This window comes from Haemorhous mexicanus, chromosome 5 (assembly GCF_027477595.1).
Source record: "Haemorhous mexicanus isolate bHaeMex1 chromosome 5, bHaeMex1.pri, whole genome shotgun sequence".
Lineage (NCBI taxonomy): Eukaryota > Metazoa > Chordata > Aves > Passeriformes > Fringillidae > Haemorhous > Haemorhous mexicanus.
The window spans coordinates 72,832,010-72,856,211 of NC_082345.1; the positions used below are offsets into that span (position 1 = coordinate 72,832,010).

A 24,202-nucleotide genomic window follows, 5' to 3' on the forward strand; every position below is an offset into this window, starting at 1 on the left:
TCACATCACCAGATGATTTCTTTTGAGAGCTCGGTGGCAGGCAGCCACACTTTTCCCACTGATTCTTTTGACTTGTGCGTTACACTTAGAAAATGGGCAAATGGAAACTCTGGCAGCTGCCTGACTTCGTCTCAAAAAGAAAAGGTTCCTTAAATCTCAGCTGGTTCACAGACTCAGTTCAAATGCTTCACATTTGGATCCATTCCTATGGCTTTCGGGCCTATATTATTGAAGGAAAAAAATCTGCTTAATATTCCTACAGAGAAAATGTGGAGTGCAAATTGCTTGGTTGAACTGCTCGCAGCTCCTGTAGACATGGAAAGCTGCTTGGAATGGGTGGAAGAACTGCTTGTTTCCCATTAGTATTCCAGGATTGAGGTGTTCCTTCTGGCACTGCTCGTGTCAGTATGTGACATGTGTTTATCTGGTGACGAGTCCGTCCTGTGCGACAAACAAGAAATTGTGATGTGCAGCCTGCAGGCTCCAGTGTCTCCCAGAGCTCATGATTCACAGGAACAATTGGATTCCCCTGGAAACTCTAGACAGACACGTATACCTGAATTTTACCTTTGAATATTGTTTGGATTTAGTTCTGAGGAAGCTGTTGTGTATATGGGATATATGGAGGGGAGAGGCTGGCTAGGGATCCAAAGCCTCTGGGAAGTAAATGGTAGGGGTTTGTGTAGAAGTAGGATAACTTACATGGATTTGAGAGCAAACCTTGTTTCATTTTTATGAAGAACGAAGTGCTAGAAAATATTACAGCTGTGAGGGTGGAAAAAAATTGTATGTTTCCTTGTTTCTCCCAAGTCTTGAGGAAATTGTCAAGTAATGGCTGGATTTTTATCTGGTAGTACCTTTCTCTCCTTCAGGTTTTCTTCAGAAGATGGTTTGTGACTCAGAAAGCCTCAAACCATTTAGGTATTTTGGCTACTTTTCTTTGGTTTGAGAAAAATCTTAAAACCTCAAACCCCAGCTCCCAGAAATTATGGTCTGAATGTTACTCTGAAGGTTTTTGAGCCATGGGTTCTGAAGTGAACAGATTTCAGCAACCCTACCTAGAGATATGTGTTGTCTAGAAACCCCCAAACTTTATACAGCTTGCTCCTGATTGGCTTCAGCAAGTTAAATATTTTTGTCCCCAACCTTTGTCGTAATCCTTTCTGGATAACCTGCAGTTGGCTGGCAAAATAAAGACTTGGGTTATCAGAGATGCAGAATTTACCAAGCTTTAATCATAGTGAACTTCGTGTTGTTGCATCCAAAATGCGTCATGGCTTACTGCAAAGGGCTTGAAAATAGTACAAAGTTTTTTTTTTTGGCTGTAATTTTAGTAAACATGGACATTGAAGTGAGAGGTCCTTAGAGTGACAGAAAACACTTCATTTAAAAACTTCCACTCAGCGCTTTTTTCCTTTTTTTTTTTTTTGACAAGAGTCTTGAAATTTATTTTAAACTCCTGTTTCATTGGGAACAGCTGACAGACCTGAGCAGGCCTAGATGTGAGCCTCGGTGCCTCACAGGAGCTTTGGAGACCTTTTGGTCAGCAGTGCTCTCCTGACAAGGAACATAAGGAGTGCGCTGGCGTAGGTCTGGCGTCGGGTACAGAATCCACCTAGAAATCCTCCTTTTTTTTCCCTGGTGGTGTCAGACAGGTGGTGATTCAGCTTCCAAAACAAGCTGCTGCTGGTTTGCAATGCAAGTAGAGTGAATGTGGAACTGCTTCCAGCAGAAGGAAACATTTCTGGGAAGCAAGCTGGAATATTTCCAAACCAATGTCCCATGGAAGACGAGAAGCATTATTAAAAGAGGCCGAAGGCGCAGTAGGGGAGAAGTGTCATATCTTGACAAGTGCAGCCTGTGGGTGTAGAGCATGGGAGAGAGGTTAAATCACCCTTTCAGATCCTATGTGGTGTAATTCATCCTTTTGAGCTATTTATGTCCAATTATCTATTGGCTGCCATAGGGATAAATAGAGTTTTGGTTTCTCTCGTGCAGACCCAAGGCTGTAACGATAACCAAAAAGCTGCATTTCTGTCTGGGTTTGTGGCTGAGTCACTGTGGGATTTCTTACAGCACATGCATTTGTTCTATTAGGCCTGGCTTTTCTGAATCACAATTTATGAGATCTCAAGCTTCAAGCCTCTTGTGTGTTGTCCCAGCTTCATAAATGCTGAAGAAGTGGGAGTTAAGAACCCTGCTATTAAACCCAAAATAAACCACTTTTCCTTCTACATACATTGAGCAAACTTCTGGCTTTCCTCGATTACCTAATGTGGGGGGGAGAGCTGCTGGTTTTGCTGCTGAGGTGAAAGTAAAATCTGCCCTGTTTTCAGAGTATTTATTTGGAAAAACTCGCACAGCTGAGTTTATGGAAGTTTTATATTTTCAGACCAAACTCATCACTTTTCAGGAGCTCTTGAGTGCCCTTGTTTTCCTGTTAGATGGTCTCTAAATAGAGCTTTCATCTTCTCCCAGGAAATACTTGCTGGCTTGGGTTTTAATTAAAACCTGGATTTCAGTCACGACAAACTACAGGATGCCAGGAAACACTTGAAAATTTTCTCTGAGCCTTGTGTCGTGCTTAACAAAGATTTTTTACCTTTTCCTAAATAAATAGGGATGCATTCAGTAAGGATCATTCTTTTTTGCCTATATACCTACAAAAGGCTTTTGTACAAATAAGCAGAGGCGTTCATCATTATTAAATTCCTATTGTTTTTCTACCAGGTAGTGCATTAATACATTAACAGAGCAGAAACATTTGTCAGGGAGAGCTTGTGTGTTGAGATGGTGGGTGATGGGTGGGATGTAGCCAGGCAAACAGTGCTCAGGTGCTCTCATAGTTTGTTGTGCTACAGAAGGTGATGTAGGTGTTTCGGAGGAGACATTTGAAGAACAAAAGCACCAAGTTCCTCACGTGCCAAGCCCTTCCCAGACTGGAGAGCAGTCCCAGGGAGTGTGGGTGTTAAAGTCTCCTTTACAGAAAATTGGTGTTTATGTGATGGACTGCTAACATCTGAACAGGATTAGGAACTGGCCTCTGGATGCTGAAGAGAGGTGGAGGGCACAAGGGGAGTGTGGATGAAGTGCTGGAGCTGGTGCTGCTCACAGAAATGCTGCACTTGGCACATCTGGCCCAGGATCTAACGCCTCCTCTGTCGCTCTTCTTGCTTAACTCTCTGAAGAAAATGTAAACTCGTTTTGTTTTTCATCCAGCACTTCGTTGTCCCATATCACAGCATTTAAACAATCTGCTCTGCCTTCCTTCTCAGATGAAGCTCCAGAGATGCTGTCTGACCTAGTTTTAACTTAACATGCACTAAAATGGTCGAATTTTATATTCACTGGCAACTTTCCTTTTGCTTAAATAAGGGGGAGGGATTCTATTCTTAATTAAATACACCACACTGGAGATTTATATACACTTGGCACGACCTGGCAGGCAAACTGGATAATTCCTGATTGATCTAGTAGCAAGTATTCTTTTTATTTTAGTGCTCGCACATTTACTTCATTAACAAACTAACAAAAGTTTAACAAACTAACAAAAGTTTAACAAACTAACTGACACATAATGGAGAACTCACTGAAAATGGAGGCTTTGGAGTGGCATGCTGGATCGAATTAGGCTGAAGTTACCCACATTAATAGTGATTTTGCTAAAATGGAAGGATAAACGTTTTATCCAGCAAAATTTTTGTCTTGCAGATGGCTTGTTCAATCAGTATATCAGTCAGCAAGAGTACAAACCTCGCTGGGGGCAGATTATCCCCAAAAGCACCAAAGGTAAGGACATTTCTTAAGATAGAACTCATGTACTGCCAGTTCTGTCTTGTTCCTTTGAGAATATGGAGCAAGAGAATGATGCAAGAAAGTCTCCTCTAGGAGAGTTATAGAGAATGGTTTCTTCTCTGAAAAAGTTGCATTTGTCTGCAAATTCAGTGAAATTCAGCCTGCTCTCTGGTTGAGTAAGGAACACTGTAGGAATACTAGTTGTAACTTTAAGCATAGATCATCAGTTTAGTAACAAATCCCAGAATATTGGTTAAACATGAGAACAGCTAGCTGTGTTACTGGATTAGTGTTTCCTGTAGCACATGGGGATGAGGTAACTTCAACTTAAACTGAGGAGTTGGCAAATAAATACATTATCTCAACAGGGAGTATTTTAAATGAGGTGGATCTTTTGAAGTCCTGGTCTGTTACGCAGTAAATCCAAACTGCAGAATCTTTTCCATTCCTGTCTGCCTTGAGAGGAGACTTTAGCAGCATCCTTAACTGCAGAGTATAAAAATCACTGTCACAGAGCAAATGCAGGATCCAAGGTGACAATTGCCAAGTGTGGAGCACTGTCCCCAAGCCCCTTGGGAGGGGTTATCTGTGTCACCTGTCCTGAATGCTTAGGATACATAAGGTGGTTGGAAAGCTGCTTTTATTGAATCGTTAGAATTCCCTTATATGTGAGAATAGCTGGTGCAAAGCTGGCTGTGTTCTGTGGTCTGCATCACCTCCTGCTCCCATCCCAGGGGTTCATTTCCCTGTCATTTGAGTATCTGTTCTCACAGCTCAGCCCTCAGGCAGCTCTCAGGTGTGGAGAGATGGAAGGGGAGCCAAAGGGTGGCTGTGTCATCCCTTCTGGAGAGCTGCAAGGACAGCTCAGAGCTCTTTTTTGTGCACCAAGTGTGTCAGGAATGTTGGAGCTCATTTCCAAGGCGCTGAGAGTTGCAGTATTCACTTCTGCTCTCTGTGCTGTCAATCACCAGTTAATTCAGTATAAAACTTTGTACAGTTTTATAATGCACAAAAAATACTACCTGGAAAAAGTGATGTACCGGTGTTTAAGGAAGGGTGAGTTACTCAGTTCCTCTGCTTCCATGCTGAGGCCGTATCTTTCTTTGCTTTCAAAATCTTAAAATGGAAAATTCTCCTTTTCCTTTTTTTTTCTGAAGGTGATGGGGAAGACAGTCGGCCAGGGATGAGAGGTGGCCATCAGATGGTGATAGATGTACAGACAGGTGAGTAGTTGTTACATTTCTTAACTAAATTATTTAATCAGTTATTTTCCAGATTAATATACAAATGTGTTTTTCTTCAGACACTGTGTTAGCTTCAGTTTTTGAGGAAAAAAAATTGCACTTTCTAATAGTTGGAATAAATGTTCTGCTTCCTCTCTGGATCTATATTCCAGCTGCCTTTCTCCTTCTTTCCTAATAATTCTATTTTATGCCTTAGCCATTGTCTTGTCTTAACTAAGAAACCAAGAGCAATTGGTTTTAATTTTTTATTCCTCCTACCATCTTAGAGCAGGAGTTCAAACAAGAGAAGAGAAATTAGGGAAAATAATTTTCCTTATCTGCTACAGGCTGTGCTCAAGCAATAGATCTGATGTGTTGAAACATTCCTTGTATTTTGGTTGGAGTGGCCTCTAATTCCCACAGTGTGCAAGAAACTCTTGTTAAATATAATTCTTTAGACATCTTTTGCAAAAATGTTTCCTGTAGCAGTTTAAGAAATAGCTCAGCTTCTGTTTCAGAGAACATACAGAGAAAAGAAAGTGGGGTGGTGTATCAGGAACAGTTCCAATGATTGTTGTTCTGCATAATTTTCTATATCTTTGTCTGTTACTTAATCAGATTTCTGTGCTACGTCAGTCCTTACTAAAATAAGGAAAGCATCTGCCCGAATCTTTGCTGTGTAGTGAAAGGATTGTTCTTGGGAAGGGAGAAACAAGATCAGGGTGTGGGTATTGGACAGGAATATAGGGTGGCATTGAAGGAGCTGGCAGAAAAATGCCCATGGCCATATCTGTTGTGGTCACAGGACGGGGACAGAGCATGTGACAGGACAGGACCTTCCAGAGTAATTTGCTAAGTCATGGTGAACAAGCAAAAATCCAGCAGGAGCTGCAGCCTCTGGCTTTTGCTCAGAGTCGTTACTGCACTGGAGGAAGCACTCAAGTTATTTGGTGTAGGAGAGTAAACTTCTTTCATTTGGTGGGAGAGGTTTGAGATTGATTAGAACAAAACACTGCTGGAGGATTTGCTGTGTTTGTCTATGCAGAGGCTGGGGACGCTCCCTAGTGGCTTAGGAAATTAGTGAGTGTTTCACAAGAGCAGAACGTGGAAGAAACATGATCCTTGTCAACTTGGAAATGATAGTCCTGCACGCCTCCTGAAAATAAAATATCCATGGTAGTGTGAGCCTTCCTTTCCATTGCTCTTGCTTTTCTTAAGTCCCAGTAGGGTTGTCAGCTCTGCCTTTGACTTCAGTTTCACTCTGCTTTAACAAGGCAGTGAAATTCATCCATATATTTTTAAAATATTTCTTGATACATTTTATATATACTTGGATACATGTGTGTATTTCATATACAATAATATTTATATTATTTATGGAAACAGATGTATAATGTATTATATACATTGTATTGTAAATGTGCATATATATATATTATACATTATAATATAAATGTATCAAATATATACAATTTATTTATTTTATTTTAATTTTTTGACTTGCACAAAAGTGGTTGGACACTATCCACAAAGGTGGAGTCCTGGATCTCCTCCCCTCATGATGGTCCTTTCTTTCTGTAGCTCTATATACAGGTGGTGGGATACCTTCCCAAAGTTTCCCCGCGGGCTGTTTGGGAAGTTGCTCTCAGTTTTGCATCCAGGTCCACTGAGGCTTGTAAAAGCTGAAATGTTTTTGAGATGATCAGTTTTGCCATTTAATTTAGCTCGTGACAGGCCAGGGGAAGTTCTTGGGGCTGTTTCCCATTGCTGATTGCTGGAGTTTTCCTTTTGAATATAGGTGGAGTTTAATGAGCTGGTGGGAATGTAGCCAGTTATGTCAGGATGTGTTTTACAGACTGGAGCTGGAAAGCTCCCTGGCTAACCTTGGACAGATCCAGTACTAATGGAAAAAGGAGCAGTGGTGTACTCTTCCCTTCAAAGGCATTCTCCCTCCTTACTCACACGCTTGCTGGGTTTTTTTCAGAAGACTTTGGCAACTGAAGAAAAATCATCTTGCTTTGCACTCCTTGTTAGGGGAGTTAGGTCCTTCTCAAAATCAGTATTTTCTTCAACTTGAATCTTTTGGAAGTGAAGTGAAACAGCAAAATCATACTTACAGGGAGATTCTGAAGTTTCAGTTCACGTAGAATTAAGTGTTGGAAGCAAATTTTCATCTCTGTTGGCCAGACCTGCTGTAGCTATAAATTAACTATAAATTGTTCAGTATTTTGATTAACCTCAATGAGATTTTAACCACTTATTACTGACTAGAAAAATAATTCCAATTTAATAGTACTGGGCCTGCTGGATGCAGGTACTCGTGTCAGGTTAGAGGATTTGGGTTGCTGAGTAGCTGAACTAGATCTTAAGTTGCTGCTAGTGCATGGAGTCACTGAGACTTTGTTTACCAGTTTCGGGTGGAACATGGATTAGCTTGATCTAAACTGCCTTTTAGCATGGTTTATCTTTCACTTAGAGTAGGCTGAAAGTAACTGAAAGAGAATTTAACATCTCTGCTGGCAGCCAGTAACTTGTGCTGGAGCTCATTTCCATCTGATACTCCTGTTCTTAATACCTGCCACAGCTGGCTGAGTAAGTGCAGTGTTCCTGATGCTTTGGCAATCTCTTAAAGCAGTTTGAAATGGAACTGTAGGCATTGTGGGATGCAGAACTGAGAATGCAGCCTGATTTCTTCCTATATAGAAAAAAGTAAGAAGAGAAATTAAAGATGCGAAGTTAGTGATTCCCGCTATATCCTTCATCATTTTAATCACATTAACACTGAGACTGGAATGACTCTGGATGGGAGAATTTGGAAGTTGGATTTGGTATACATGTGCAGAAACATAAACTAAGAGAAATTCACAGTTACAGCTGAAACCACTGTTAGGTACTTTAAAGCTACTAAGGCTGCAAATGAAAACAGAAAGCTCCTGTTGTTCCTGCTTTTCCCTGCAAAGTGCATTTCTCATGCAGCTCTCCGTGTGAGAGGCTGCAGAGTTCTCTCTGCTTTTCTACAGGGAAGGGGAAGTATTTGAGTAGTTGCAATCCAGGTACATAGCTTAAAATAAAATTGTCCCCCAAACAACCCCAAAAGTACACAAGAGCACAGTGTTGTGCGCTGCATGTCAGGCATGAGAAGATGTTTGTTTAGGCTCTGGGGAAATACTCAGGGCAGTAACACTCAGGCTCGTGTGCAGAACTGTGTTCCCAGGGAATTGAATCCTAATGCAGTTTTGGATGAGGGTGTCAGCATCTGGCACTGGTTCCTTATTAACTGCTCTTTGAGTCTGCCCTCCCTGGCCTCCTTATGGGTCAGATATGCCACGTTTCAAAATTCCAGTGCTTATTCTGGAAGAGGGGATGGGTAAGTGAATTGCCAAAAGCAAGTTTTAAGGAGTAATGTTGGTACTTAAGAACAGTATGTATGTTGTGTTTTGGAGATGTGGTTTATAATTCTGTAGGTAAGGTGGAATTGATCCCTTCTGTTCTTACAGGGCAGACACAGTGAATGACAGTGCAGTCCACAAAGCCATGTAATTGTTTTGGTAACAATAGAAACAGGGACCATGTAGAAATCATTATATTTTTAAAAAAAGATATTTGGTGTTCTATCAGGCTTTCTTAAGTGTTGAAGTTTTCTCATGAGCCTGCTTTGGAAATAACAGCAAAGCAACAAGGATGATTTTTCTTCTGTTTCCATTTCTCTTCTCTTTGGCAAGTGAAACAATTTTTTGAGGGAAAACATTAGTGAAATGGTCTTTATTAATGTGCTACCTCTGTTCTCTCACTGGAGTGCAACTGCTGTGTAATTTTGGTTGTACATCATTTTTGCTTTTCCTTTCGTCTGAAGGAATTCTGTTTGCTTCCTTCCATTAGATAAACAAGGACAAATCTGTAGGTTGGGAACAGAGGGAGATTCAGAGCACTGGGCCCAGCGTGCCCATTGTATACGTGGGCAGCACAGCAGAAATGACAAGGCTTGTTCAAAAGCAGCATGGAAAGATGAAAAAGATGAAGAGAGAGCAGCAGACATGAAGGATGCTGTTTTGCCTGAGGAAAACACTGCTATCCATAAGATATTTAAAGACAAGACTTGTGTACAGGATGAAGGGATCTCAGAAACAAAACACAGATGGCTTCTAAGCTCTGAAACACAAACAGCTGCTGAATCCTGGAGGTTACTCAACTTCATGGGGCTTTCACATTTGAGACTGTATGCCTATCCTTAAAAAAAAACCCCTTGTATTCAGCCAACTTCTATCCAGCTGAACTGTGGCTCAGAACCCAAGGAGTGTGATACTGCAAGAAGATTTAAGGCTGGTTTTTTATTTGTGCTCTTAAATGCTCCTCACAAAGTGGGCAATGCTGCTGGCACGTAACTAAACGTGGATGCTACTCGGAGAAGTAACATCCTTTTGTAGAAGGCTTTGCAGAGATCTTACACCTTGTTTGGTTTGTTATTTCTGAGAGGAATCCTTCATAGCTGTAATGCTCCAGTACAGCCCCAGCAAGTCTGTGCTGGCAGCTGACTGGGAGGGCAGTGGCTGATGAAATGGGAAACAGGGCCATGAGTCCAGGGGGTCTGCAGGAGAGCATTGTGAGGTTCTGATCCTGTCCCTGGGATGTGACAGCTGTGCAGGAGGACAGGCTGGGGACTGACTGCATGGAAGGATTTGCAAGGCACTGGAAGCTGAGTGTGTGTCATCAATGTGTACTTGTGGCATTGAAGGCTGGCCTCTCCTGCTGGGCTGTACCAGCACAAGCATGGCCAGCAGGGAGAGGGGAGGGTGATGTTCCTCTTCTGGATACTTGGGGACACATCTGGAGTGCTGTGCCTGGCTTGGGCTCTCTGGGACAATAAGGATTGTGTCAAACTGAACTGTCCAAGGTGGTCAGGGCTGGAGCGTGTGATGTCTGAGGAGATGCTCAGGGAGCTGGTTTTGTTAATCTGGTAGAAAAAAAGGTTCATAGGAGGATCCTAGAGCTGTCTTCAGCTACTGGTGAGAGCATGGAGATAACTGGGCTCTTTCTGGGGGAAGCAGAGGAATTGAATACAGGACAGGAAGGGAAAATCTTGTTAGGTATTAGGGGGGAAAAAACTGTAATGATGTTAATTAGACATTGCAGCAGGGATCCAATCTGAAATGTCCATCCTTGGACAAAGTATAAATGAATAATTCCCTGGGCCATGGGGTCTCTGCCGAAGTTAGCCCTCCTGTGAGGAATTTGGGGATGACTGATGGACCTTGCAGAAGTGCTGTAGATCCACAATTCTTTCATATTCCATGGAGAACTGTTGTAGCAGAGACATGGAAATGCTACTTGACCAAAGAATGTAATTAAATATGTCAGCAGGACTGGAATGTACTCTCTGAGGAAGACCTCCTGTACTAGAACCCCACCAAGTATTTCACCACATGGAGAAAATGCAGATAGCAGGAGGTAGAGAACTGTCCCTGAGAATGTGTGTGAACCTGGACTGAAACCACCCCAGGAATTTTGATATTTAATGGGTTGGAGAAGGCTGCTGTGCTGCTTTTCTGAGAAATAGAAATTAAGGAGCGATTGACAGGAAATATGTGGATTGTTGGGAATGTACATCCCCTAATTTGAGGACTTCTCTGGCACCTTTTAATCATCTGGAGAGTAAGGGAAGAAAAGAACTCAGACATTACAGAAAAATTTTTGACTGAGCAAGCGGTTTAGAAATACTCACAGAACATATTTAATTCAAAGTGTTGAATTTGTATTCAGAAAAAAATGGAGAGGAAATAAGCTGAGGATGCTGGAGGAGAAATTTGACTTCCTAAACGTAGCTGGTAAAAGCTTTGGGTAAATATAATTGCTTTCATGTTTTTTTCTTGTTGCCTTACAGCTAGGTTTGAAAATTCTCCTGCTCTGCTCCTAAAGCTGAATAGAGACTTGCTTTAATAAAGCAGCATCAATTTGCTGTGTTCCATATTGCTTGGATGCAGAGGGAGGATCCTTTTCTCCTTGAGTTCCCCAGTGCCACCAGAGTTATATTGGTGAGAGACTGCAGGGCTCCCCTGGAGCTGCCCCACTGCTGCTGCCTGGGGTTTGTGGCCTCTGTCCTCTTCTTTGAATATTTGCTCCATCCTCGTTGAGTCTCTGCATACAGGGTGGGAAAAATCCCCTCCCATAAAATCTGAATTAACAGCTAGAATACAAGCTATGATACTGGTTGGGAAATAGTGTGAAGCTTGACTTCAAAAAAAAACTTTAAAATCCCCAAAAACTCAAACCCAACCAAACCAAAACAATCAAACCCAGCCCCAACTAAACAAGAACAATCCCACAAACCACCAAACAACTATTTTTTTGCTTTATACCATGGGAAAAGAATTACAAATTTTAGGAGAACTATAAAAAATTATTTACTTGACATTACCAGCAACAGATGCATTTATGCATTAAGAAACATTCCTTTTAAAACATGGAACTTTCCTCTAAAATATTTATATACTTCTGCAATAAGGCATGAAACAAAAAATTATTTTCATTGGGTCTAGATAGTGTTGGAGCCTTTCTTTCATGTGAGCTACAGTTTTACTTCATGATGTAAAATGGGTCTGGCACAGAGTTCATGTCCAGTTGTGTTCAGGGTGTTGCTCTGGAGATGCTCAGCACCAGCTGGGTGCTCGTGCTCCTCTCTCAGTGCTCACTTTTAATTCTGTCCGCCTGGGTTAGGTAACTTCCAAAATCTGAGTTTTCATCAGAGTCATTCAGGTTTGCTATTAAATTTCATGTGAGCCAACAAAGCCTTTCCAGGCAGGCCTGACATTTTGGCAAGGCCCCAGTAGGATTTTTAGCTGGTGCCAAATCTTTTATTTTTCTCGGCTATCAATGAAGCTGTTGTGGTAATGTGGGTTTTGTGAGCTGTGAGAATTTATGCGCACAAAGGGACCTGCTCTTTGCAGGGAACACTGGAAGCCCTGAGTCCAGGAGGAAGGGTAATTAAAGTTAATGAACCAGGGTAACCTTTCCATGGTGATGACCACTATCCTGATGGTAGGTAAGGGTCAGGGACTAGTCCCATTTTATAATCGTGCTCTAACTCCGCGCTTTAATTGGTGTTGGATTAAAAATTGGCCATTACCTCCATAATAGAAATGGTTTGTGGATTTTAAAGGAGCTTTCAAAGCTCTGCAAGTCTTGAGGAGCTAGTTCTTCTTGGGCTTGGCTTTGTGTTCTGTTTTAATGCGGTCTAAAAATGAAGTATTTTTAGCATTTGAGACCAGATAGTGCTGTTTCTATAATGGGAGCAGTTTGGTTATCTCTACATGGCAGAGCAGAAACTCCTTTCTTAAATGTTTCCCCTTTTCAAAGGCTTCATCTGGCTTTATCAGTGAGTCTGGGAAGCCTTAGAACTTGCTGTACACAGAGCAGTTGTGGGTTTGAGGTGACAGCCCTGAAACACTGACTTAAATTTGTGATTCTTGTACTCATTGGCTTTTGTGGCATCAGGTAAGTTACTTTATGCAAGACATTTCCCCTGAAGGGGATTTTGTGCTTGATTTTTTTTTTATCTAAGGGATGAACTAAACAGAAAAACTTTGCTGCTCCTATCTCCAAAATCTTGTTTATGTATAAATCCTGCACCAAACAGGGCACAGGGTGAGATGTCATTGATAGACTACATGCACAGGATCCAAAATGTTAAATATTGTTCATTTGTCTGTCTGGAATTTTAATCAGAAGGCTGTGGGTTTGATTGCCTCTTATGTAAATGTGGAAATAGAAAATGACTCTGAGAATTGGCTGTCTATCAATCCTAAAATCTTCCATTACTAAACCAAACCACATTTTTGTCTTGATGACTAGTTCCATTCAAAGAGCAGTGGTGTTTTAAGTAAAAAAAAAAAAGGGTTTAAATTTATCTTCTGATAGTTTGTCTTTGTCACAGATGTTTTGTAGGCATTAGCCTGTTTAAACACATTCTTTTTTTCCAAATTTTTTTTTTTTTTAATAGAAACTGTTTATTTGTTTGGTGGCTGGGATGGAACTCAGGATCTGGCTGACTTCTGGGCATACAGTGTGAAGGAAAACCAGTGGACCTGTATATCCAGGGATACTGAGAAAGAGGTAAGTTCTGCAAACATCCAGATTTTTAAAAATACATCAATGGTTGCCCTCAGAAATGCCCCTCCTCAAGTACTTGTGTTGAAGTGCAGTATAAGTGTGAGAGCCACAGAGTTCAGACCTTCAAGTTCTGAAGACTTTTGAAATGCTTACATGCAGAAAATACTGGCTGAAGGTGGCTTTGAAGTGCTAAGATTCCTGGAGGGGAAAGGTTTATTTCTCAAAAGCAGAAATGATCAGCCAGAAAATCAGCTCAGCAAGTAGAGCAAGAGTTAAATAATTTTGTGTGGCTGAACAACCAGCCTTATCACAGAATCACAGAATGTTTTGGGTTGGAAGGGACCTTAAAGATCATCCAGTTCCAGCCCTGCTGCCATGGGCAGGGACACCTCCCACTGGAAGGTTCCAAGAACTTGCTAATGAACATTTCAGACCTGATCCTGGTGTTTGAGCTTCAGAAACCAATTGTTTATTTTTTAGCTTCTGTCAAAAATGAATAGAAATGGACAACTACCAGATGGAAATCTAGAGGACAGGGGTTACTGCCAAAGGCTACACAACCCCGAGAGCTTTCGTGGAATTCATCTGAACCATTTTCCTTGGCCTGTTTTGCTCAGTATTTGACGTATGAAACCTGAAATGAATGTAGCTTGGGTTATAGGACCAGACAAAAAAAGTCCAAGACCTTTGGCTTCTATAATTCATTTCAGTGTACACTGAAATCTTCAAGTTTAGTGTGGTTATTGTATTTTGTGTTCATTACTTCTTTGTCAGAGGAAAATTCATGCCACCTCTTCTTGGAGGTGTGAAAAGTTTGAGATCCCACCACTTTTTGACAAATTCAGGAGATGATTTCCTCAGCTATTTGAAAACAGTATAAAAACATCTTGTTTCTCATTTGTATTTCTCAGTTTCTTGTCACGGCTAATTTTGTGAGCTTCCTTACTAGATTAAATAACACTTTAATATTCTCTTTTTTTTTTTTCATAGCAGAGGTTTTTTAGAGGTTGTGATCAAGTAGGACAAATAGCCTGAGCTGAAAAAAAAAAATAAATCTCACAGGCATTTCCTGTAGCCCTCGAATCTGTGTCATGTACTTACTGATTGGAACATCCTTTACAGAATGGGCAATAACAAAACTGAATGTGATATTCTGGTTTCTGTCATAACAGAGCTGGGGAGAGGTAAAATTGTTGTATTTATATACTGATTAGTCAGAAAGGGGCTGCTGTGTTTTCTTCCTGCACAAACCAATGTGGATCAGTCTGGTGTTTAAGGGATGCATTTGCTTCTTGCTGGGGTCGTGCCACATCCAGTTGAGTTTCTCTAAAGCTTAGGAGGCCTGGCTGGGATGGGAGAAAGGAGAAATGCACAAAAGGAGAGCTGTGGAGGAGACACAGTAGAAGAGTTGTGATGTTATGTGATTTAATAATTATAAAGGGATTTTGGAGGGAAAAATGTTAGCAGAGTGTTATGGAAGCTCAGGAAATTCAGATGGAAGATGGGATCTAGCAAGGAGAGGAAGAAAGAAGAATTTTTAAAAAGTGGAGACTTGCTGAATGTGTGAAGGGTTTGAAGAAGGGATGTACTTAATAGAGAAAAGTGTGGAGAAACATGGCTTTGGAAAGGGAATTCTGGAAGGACTCCCTGTGACAAATTTGTGAGGTGGGGCCCCTGTGAGCCTTGTGGAGTTCAACAAGGCCAAGTGCAAGGTCCTGCACATGGATTGGGGCAATTCCAAGAGCAGATAGAGGCCAAGCAGAGAATGGATCCAAGAGCAGCCCTGAGGAGGAGGAAGACTTGGAGTGTTGGTGGTTGAGAAGCTCAACAGGCCTTGATGATGTGGACTTGAGCACTTCTGCTCTGGAGTCAGGCTGGCAGAGCTGGGGGTGCTCACCTGGAGAAGAGAAGGCTCCAAGGAGAGCTCAGAGCCTCTTCCAGTGCCTAAAAGGGCTCCAGGAGAGATGGAGAGGGACTTGAAACAAAGGTATGGTGTTCCAGGACAAGGGGGAATGGCTTCCCAGTGCCAGAGGGCAGGGTTAGATGGGATATTGGGAAGGAATTCCTGACTGGGAGGGTGGAGAGGCCCTGGCACAGGGTGCCCAGAGAAGCTATGGCTGCCCCTGGATCCCTGGAAGTGTCCAAGGCCAGGCTGGACAGGGCTTGGAGCAATCTGGGACAGTGGAAGGTGTCCCTCCCCACAGCAATGGGTGGCACTGGATGGTCTTCAAAGTCCCTTCCCACCCAAAGCATTCCATGATTCTGCCATACATTCAGCAGTGTTCAGGAGGCCTCCTGAAGCATAGTTCAGGTTTTTGGTGACTTTCTGAGGTACAGTGGGCTGGCAGCTGCTGTACTTGGAAACCAGCAATGGGTTGTGGCTTTTTTTTCCAAAGAGATCTGGATGAAACCTGATTTAGAAATGAAAAGGTCAATCTCAAATGTTGAGAAGTATATTCAAAAACAAAGACTCCAGATGTTTCTCTAATAGGGACATCAACTGCTCACAAACAATTTGCAAAAAGGAAATGTCTGTTGACATGGAATTTTAAAAAATATTCAGAGTAGATTCCAGTGGAGCTTAATCTTGTTTTGTTGTATTGTGCTAGTTCTGCTTCTGGCTTTTTTATTCTGATTAATCAGTGACAGTGGTTAAATTAGCCACTCAATAATTAAACTTGGATAAGAGTGAAATACGGTGAAAGTTGCATCCTGTCCAGTGTTATTGTAGGGATAATGCAGAGTAATGCTTTTGGGATAAGGCTACTGGGAGCTTCTGTTGCAGTGCATTAGGAGAATGTTGTGTGACCTTTTTAGAAAATGTTTTTGCTGCTGTTTTTCAGCGTTTTCCAGTGAGGTGTCTCTTTGTCACCTGAAGTTGCATTTGTCTTTTTTAACATTAGGCACCAAAGCTGATTTTCCATAGCTCTTTTTCATAGAATCATTGAATAGTTCAGTTGGAAAAGCCCTCTAAGATCAACTCCAACTGGTTCTCCCAGCACTGCCAAGGCCACCACTAAACCATGTTCCCAAGTCTCACATCCACATGGCTTTTGAGTTCCTCTGGGGATGGGGACTCCATCACTGCCTTGGGCAGCTGTGCCAGGGATGGACAGCCCTTTCAGTGAAGAAATTTTTCCAAATATCCAAGCTCTGCCTCCCCTGGTGTAACTTGAGGCCGTTCCCTCTCCTCCTGTCCCTGGGAGCAGAGCCTGAGCCCCCCTCCCCAGCTGTCCCCTCCTGGCAGGGACTTGTGCAGAGCCACAAGGTCCCCCCTGAGCCTCCTTTGCTCCAGGCTGAGCCCCTTCCCAGCTCCCTCAGTCCCTCTGGATATGCTCCAGCTCCTTATGTCTGGACAAAATGCTCAGGGCTCTGCTGGAGTAGCTGATCACCTACTGCATGAGAACAGGGTCTGCAGGACCTGCTGGTGAGCACACACCACTGCTGATGGACAGACAGACCCCACCATCCCTTCAGAGTATGGATCCAGCAGGACTCCTGCTGTGCTTGTCAAATCCTCTTCCTCAAGCCTGAATCCTTCCAAGGAGATGCTCCCTGGAGCAGCTCAGGACCTGTCAGCTTCCCCACAGCTTCTGTCTCTGGAGTGTGTGACAGCCCTGTGAATCAGCTGGCACAAGGCACAGCCAAAATGGTTTCATTTAAGAGCCTTCAAGAGTTTCTACCCTGAATCAATTGGGATGTTCTGACAAATGCTGTTGTCTTCAGGGTTTTTAATGGTTGTAGATCAACAGACCTCTTCAGGATTAGGGAATAAATAGTTTTAAAAAAACCCAAACCTTGTCATTCCTTGGACATTTTTACTCTAGGCCGGTGTCAGTTAACGGGGAAATTTCATGTGTGTGTTTTGATGTCTATTTCTAGTTTCCAAGCAGCAGCTTTCTCTTTTGAAGGGTAATTTAGTTAAAATCAGTGCAGGAGGACAGTTGTAAATGTAGGAAAGACTTTGTTTGGTGTAAATTGATAGTCAGGGGATTTTGAAATAGGATCAAAATGCTGAGGGGTGTTGATGCCTCTGGAGATCAGATAAATGAAGCTAAAGCAGTGTGAGAGTTGGCATATTTTGTGTGTCTCTGGTATTCCTCTACCTTGCTCTAGTATTTCCTAGAGACAGGAGATGGGGGGATCTCCCTTCAAACGGTGTCACTGCACTGATTGGTACCTTCTGTGCTGCTTCTTTGAAAATACATTGACTCATCCTCATTCTGGCTTCTTCAGAGGAAAATCCTGCTCACAAATCACTCTGGGAAGGATGTGGAAATTGTGTAAATGGGTTAGGTTTAGGTGACACTGTGTTTCTCTCAAAAATTGTTGAAGTATTTCCTTACCAAAGGTAGAAGTGAAGGTCTTGTCATGGTTTAACTGCTTGAGAGGATAAATCTTTGCTCACAGTGAAGGAAAGTGTAGGTCAGCAAGTGCCTCCTGTTCAGTAGGTTCAAAATGATGTAGAAAATGGGTATATTGTGAGGTGACAGTTTGCTGTGAACAGAAAGTGCTTTTCCAGGGTGCTGAAAGTAAAAGCTGACAAGTGTAGAAAGATCTCCTAATGGTGAGAGCCAGGGGGAATTTCAGCTGCTATTGTATTTCCAGTTAAATTTTCTCCAGTCTCTGCATGCATTTCTTTGCATTTGTTGACATGGATGAATTTACCCAAAGCTTTCAGTGTCATGTTACCACAGAAGCACTTTTTGTAGGAGTTTGTGACACCTCTGACTGTTTTTTTTTGGGGTGTGATGCAAAAGTACATGAGCTTATAAATGTAAAGTTTTTACCCTGTGCTGTTTGAAGTGTAGGAACTGAACTAGTCTAAAATATTGGCTTCTTCCCCAGATGGTGATACAGTTTGGAAGACACATCAAGTGACTTGAGGGGCTTTTTGTTGCAAATATTGTGATGTTTACAGCTTTGATATCTAATACAGCGAGTGTGCCATGTCCTACTGCTGAGCAGTTCCAGTGGTACAGATGCTCAGTTGTAGGAGATTCCTGGTGCTGCAAAAGCACATAGGGAGAAAGCAGCTGTCCCTGAAAGAAACTTGGATACTGCAGTCCTACCTCGGAGCCAACTCCCTAAATAGTGCAAATGCCTACAAAAGTAGGGACAAAGACAGCAGATGCTGGAGTGAACCAAATGAAAAGTATCCTAGGCTGATCCTAAATATCACAGGCTAATGGTTTATTTTCCTCCCTATTTAGTAGCATAATGGTTTAAAGTGTTGTAAGCCAGTATTCTTTCACCAGAGTGTTTGAGAAAGACTTTCACATATGCCTAACTGACATCCCCAGTGATTTCCACTTAGGCAGCCTAAAGCAAAAAAACCCTGTTGAGGGAGTAGAACCTTAGCTTTTAAAAAAAAAAATTTTTAAATAAACTTTTTGGAAAAGTTTTTCAGCTTTCAAAGCTAACTTATGTGCTTATGCTATCTTGTGTGCCTCAAGAGTTCTGTCCTCTTAATCCTGGTTTATTTGTCTTTTTTTTCCTTTAAACTTTGACATTTTTTTAAGGAAAAGATCATCCATATTTGAAAACAACTTCAGGTCTTAAGTTATTCAGTTCCCTCACTAGGTGCCTGTATTTCTTGCTTCCAGCATGAAAAAAAGCCCAGAAAACCAGCCAAACTTCAGTTATTCCTCACACCAGGTGTTTGAATGTGTGGAGGTCCCTTTCCTCCACACACTGCTGTTCAAGTCAGTCTCGTGGAGAAAGGAGCATTAAATAAATGCCTTGTGCCCAATGTTCTGGAGGCTGCACAACTTTGGCAGCCCTGGAGCTTGTGCATGCCAGTCTTCAGGTTATGCTGAATTTCCAAGTCATCATAAAGCTTTCAGTTGCAAAGTAAAACTACTTTTAGTCCTTGAAGTAATGCATCAGGCAGAGTTGATTTGTGGCGTTTATGTTCCGATAAAAATCACCACTTCAGCTGCAGCTTATGATGAGTTTAATGCTCTGATCTCTGGTCTGGAATGGAACTTTATTTTACTTACATGGCTTTATTAGGACATTATTGCATCATCCTAATGCATTTTGCAATTCCCTGTAAATTGTAGATGAGGCGGTGTAGAGTCATTCTTGGGTGGCTGTGGATGCATCCTGGTGGGAAATGACATTACAGGATTTTCAGGTAAAGATTTAGTGAAGAGGTTGATGTTGGTACAAGGAGTTCTGATTTATATCCTTTTGGCTTTTAAAGACACAGAAATATGCACCTGTGAGATGAGCCAGCTGGAATGCCAGGACCCCAGCATTTCACACTGAAGGGATTAAAAGAGAAGGATTTTAAAGAAATAGGAGAATATGTAGAGGTGGAAGGAAAACTTAACTCTTTTGCCGGTGAGTGAAAGTAGCTTCACACACCAGTCAACTTTGCCTTGGGAGTAATGTCTTTTTTCAGCTACACTGAGAGACTTGTTACATTAATGTTACATTAACATTGCTCAGTCTGTACAAATACAGAAATCCCTAAAGAAATATCACTTATCCCAGGGTGGTAACATAGGGGAAGCAGTCTCAAGTAGTATCACAGACAAATCCGTAACTAAATTGTCTGGATAATTACGTGCTTGAAAATGTAGTAAGTTTTTGTGGACCTTGCTACTGAGGTATTTCAGCAACTGGGTTTTGGAGGTAATTGGGAATTGAGCTTTCTGGAGTCTCAAGAGGATGTATTGGCACAGTGGCTGGTGCAATCATGTGTTGAATTCAGATCTATCTGAAAGAGCTTAATGTGTTTAATAGGACTTAATCCTTGAATTTTGCAGGGCTTGCATGTGATGGAGCTGTTACTGATACTGGACTCTAGGAAATTAAACAGCCACTTTTACAACTTGCCAGCACTTCAGGTGCAAACTACTCTTTTGTCACAGCTCAAAACTGTCTTCACTTTCTCAGAAACATAAGGATTTGCACTTAGAATTTCACGTTTGTCTATCACCAGCATCTCAAGGACAATTAATTACCAAAAAAAAAAAACAACTTCCAAAAGCGTAGCTTTGCTTGTAACCTTTGTGGCTAAACAGTTTATAAGCAACCAGTTAAATTTTTTCAGCTTTCTGGTCTGCAAGTGAGGCTGTAGCTCAGCCGAGAAGTTTGTGTCTATGGAAAAATCTCTCTTGGCTGGACCTTCGCTGGCCATTGTTACTGGTAATGAGAGGACAGAGTGAACTTGTGATGCATGCAAAAATGACCTCATTCAACATCCTGCAATTGTTAATGGGGTTAGTTAAATTCGGCACACGAGGGACGTTGTCCTGAGGGCCCATCTCAGAGCTGGTGAAAGCTCTGGTTCTCTGCTGGGTTGTCTGTTACATTCCATCACCGTTGCTGAAAGCTAAGCTTAGCACTGGATGTGGAATAAACTGACAATTTACTTGGTAAAATTTAAGAAGTTGAAACTTTTTTCACATTTCACCAATGTGAGCAGTGCTTTGTTTGCAGGTGAATTGTGCCTTTTGTTAGAAATAGCACAGAACTGATGTCCTTTTGCTGCAAGGTCACCATGTACTGGGGTATTCCTTCAGTACTTCTCTTGTTTGCATTTATAAGCTGAATCACAAAGGTTGGATGACTTTTATTTTTGACTGTAAACTAAAGCCTGCACAAGACCTTCATTCACATTCCTGCAACCTTCTTCAAAGAAATTAAAGTACAGAATGGTTTGGGTTGGAAGGGACTTTAAAGATCAACTCATTCCACCCCCTGCCATGCACTGGGACACCTTTCACTATCCCAGGTTGCTCCAAGCCACATCTGACCTAGCCTTGAGCACTTCCATGGATCTAGGGGCAGCCACAGCTTCTCTGGGCACCCTGTGCCAGGGCTTCACTACCCTCCTGAGCAGAGAATTGCCTTCTAATAGCTGATCTAAATGTCTTCTCTTTCAGTTTAAAACTGTTCCACCTTGTCCTGTCACTATCTGCCTGTGTAAAAAGTCCCCCTTCATCTTTTTTTATAACCCCATTTTAAATACTGAGTGGCCACAAGTTATTTCCCACTGTTTGGATGCTTGAAGGTGTGGGAGCTTTTTCCCCTTCCCACTGGTTTTTAAGATGTTTTACTGCAACATAAGATCCATGGTGTTATGCATTGCTGGAAGGCCTTGATGATACCTTGGCATGAGAGCAGAGCACTCAGGAGATCCAGAAATGTGGCTCCTGCACTGGCAATTCCTCTGGCAGTGGCTGCCAAAGCTGTTTCTGCACTGTAGGAAAACTCAGGCAGCACAGCTGTCAAAGCACAGTGTTGGTGCTTTGGGAAGTTCAGCTGTGAGGACACACTTGGTCTTTAGAGGTGCCTTGATAAGGGCACATCAGAAGCCAGAAGATCATGTATTAATTCATTCCTTTATGAAAACAGTCTCAAATTAGTTATTTCTACAAGCAGACTGGCAGGGAGGCTAATAAATAATAATTTCATGAGAAGAGAGCATTATCTCTTTGTTTTCATAGCAATCCTCATGGGCTGCACCAAGTCTGTGCTTTGATAAACCTGTGCTGATCCCTGAAGGATGGAGCAAAGACTTGGAATCAAGTTCGTGTCAGACTGGAAGGGTTGAGCTGTCAAGGGTCATCAAATCCAGCCTACTGCTGTCATAAGGATTGTGTTGTATGATCTCTGAGCCTGATCATTTGACTTATAAGCTCATTGAACCGTCTTTCAAAAATAGAACATCAGGACATTTATTTTTTAATTCTGATTTAAGCAGGGAGAGTCTCTTTGTGGCAGGCTCAGCTCGTGAGCACACAGGATCAACAGTGGGAAATTAGGACTGTCCCAAATGTGAGCATGCTTTTAGGAATGTGAAAAAGCAAGCTTCATCCTGTTAAATTTTATTGTTTTCCCACCTTGAAGAGATTTGCACGCAAAACTGTGTGCTAAAAGCTGCCTCTGACTTTAATCTGCTCCATCATGTCTGAGTCAGATGCCCAGAAAGGACTTTGCTGGTAAATCTATCCCGTGGCATCGCTGTAGGAGGGCACCAGTAAGCAGATTAGCCATAGCTCAGATTCTGTGTCAACTGCCTGACCAAGGGTGTCTTCCTGTCTTGGCTGTGCCTGGACTTATTAATAGTCAATTATAACTTTTTAATATCCAAACCTAATATTTATCATAAGACATTTTTAACTCTCTTGTGTGAAAAATTGTGTAAATTCATGGCTTTCCAGTACTGGTCTTGGGGAGTTTTCAGCATGATGAGTCTTAGATAGATTCTGGTCTATTTCTTAGGCTTCCCAAAATATTTTTTGGCAGAACATATTTAATTTATATGTAACAGTTTCCTAGAGAAGCTGTGGCTGCCCTGTCCCTGGAAGTGTCCAGTCCCAGGGGCTTGGAACAGCCTGGGGGATAGTGGAAGGCAAGGGAGGGGGACTGGATGAGTTTTGAGGTCCCTTCCAACCCAAACCATTCTGTGGCTGGTGATCTTGCATGTTCTCAGAAATATTCTTTATAACTGGTAAAGCAGCCTTAAAATTTAGTTGGAATATCTGTTCCTTTTATAAATAGTGGCAAGAATTGTGGAATGTTAAAGGTTGGAAGGGACCTTAGAGATCATCTAGTCCCAAACCCCTGCCATGGGCAGGGACACCTTCCACTAGACCAGGTTGCCCAAAGCCCCATCCAACCTGGCCTTGGACACTTCTAGGGATTAGTTGCAGAGTAAGAATGGAGTGTGCATAGAGTATCCAAAAAACATTTTTTGGGGGAAAACTTCCATCTTATGATCCTAGGAACATTCAGTCCTTTGCTCCATCTACCCTGTGGGACATGCAAAGGTTTTTAATTCTAGAGTTGGAAGTGTCTGGTGTTGGATATCAAATGGCATGGGTGGCACTGATTTCTGCCATCACAGAGGAGGAGGTTGGAATGTGCTGTTTGAGGGAGGGTCTTTCATGCTGCAGAAACCCTTACAGGGGGCTCTGAGCCCCTGCCATGTGCCTGTGCTAGGCTGCTCTGGCCTTGAGCATGGTTGTGATGCTCCTGCTGTGTGACTGGATGTGCAGGACCCTCCCTCTGGTGGGTTGCTGCTCCTGGCACATCATTGGTGATTTTGTGGGTGATAGGAATGGTACATCAGCCCCCAGCTCTTGTTTTGTGTTTTGTGTTGAGGGACCATACAAATCCCCCATGCTACCATTTAAAAAAAAAATAATAGAATAAATTATTTTCTTGTGTTTCTGGCACCTTTAGGTTATGATAAACTTGAAATGCCTTCTGTGAGTAACCTGTATGGGATGAAAATGTTTGATTTTGTTGTATAGCTGCAGTTGTTTCTCTTGCTGAATTTAGTGCTCATCTAGAGCAAAGCAAGTCTTTGCTGTGGCTCAGATTAAACATTTTGGGAGCGTATTAGCTGTAGACTGGCATTGATAAAGCACTAACAAGCTCTAATCTTAAAGCACATGGACTTGAATTAAAGCCAGGAATAATATGCATTTCCTTTCATTTTCAAGTTTGTTGAGAACTTTCCCCCTTTTTTTTTGGGGGGGGGGGGTGGAGGAGGAAACGAATTATAGTCCAGAACTGGGAAATGAGAGCAATTAATCTCTGCAGTTGTGTGTAGGCAGGAGGGACTATTTGTTGCCTGACAGGCTGCTCTCAGGACTGGAAACAAAGTAGGTTGTTTGTGTCTTTTTATGTCCTCGTCCTAGTTTGCTTTAGGACAAGAGCATTTACCTCATGACGCTTATTTTTGAACTTCATACTGGAGGCAGTGTTCACATTCCACTCAGTCTTTTACAGGACCAAGAACGGAGAATTAGTCAGCTGTTCTTTGTTTTTATTTCCCTGACTCTTGAACAGGATCCAGACTTGCTCCTGAGGTTTTTCATCTGGATTGGTCTGAATAAAACAGATTTTTCTTGCAACTGAAACCCCTTTATTTGCAAAAGGTTATGATAACCAGAAGAAGCCAAGCTCCCCCAGTTTTTGTTTGGGATGGGCAGTGGAAGTGGCTTCCTGCGGTCATGTTCTCATTAAAGGAGGTTCATAGGACATTTATTTAAAAACAAACCAAAAAAATGAAAGCTATCATGTTTGTGCCTTAATGTAGCATTCCAGGATGCTGT

At 42.1% G+C, this 24,202-nt stretch overlaps 1 protein-coding gene across 3 annotated transcripts in view; it reads left to right on the forward strand.

Annotated features, from left to right (window-relative positions):
• The window catches only part of MKLN1 (muskelin 1), a 95,080-nt gene that overhangs the window by 36,762 nt on the left and 34,116 nt on the right, over nucleotides 1-24,202 (forward strand). For all 3 annotated transcript variants that reach the window (XM_059847570.1, XM_059847572.1, XM_059847571.1), the window contains 3 exons: nucleotides 3,712-3,789; nucleotides 4,953-5,018; nucleotides 13,012-13,124. In XM_059847570.1, coding sequence (XP_059703553.1) covers nucleotides 3,712-3,789; nucleotides 4,953-5,018; nucleotides 13,012-13,124 — 257 coding nt within the window. The remainder of the gene's footprint in view (nucleotides 1-3,711; nucleotides 3,790-4,952; nucleotides 5,019-13,011; nucleotides 13,125-24,202) is intronic.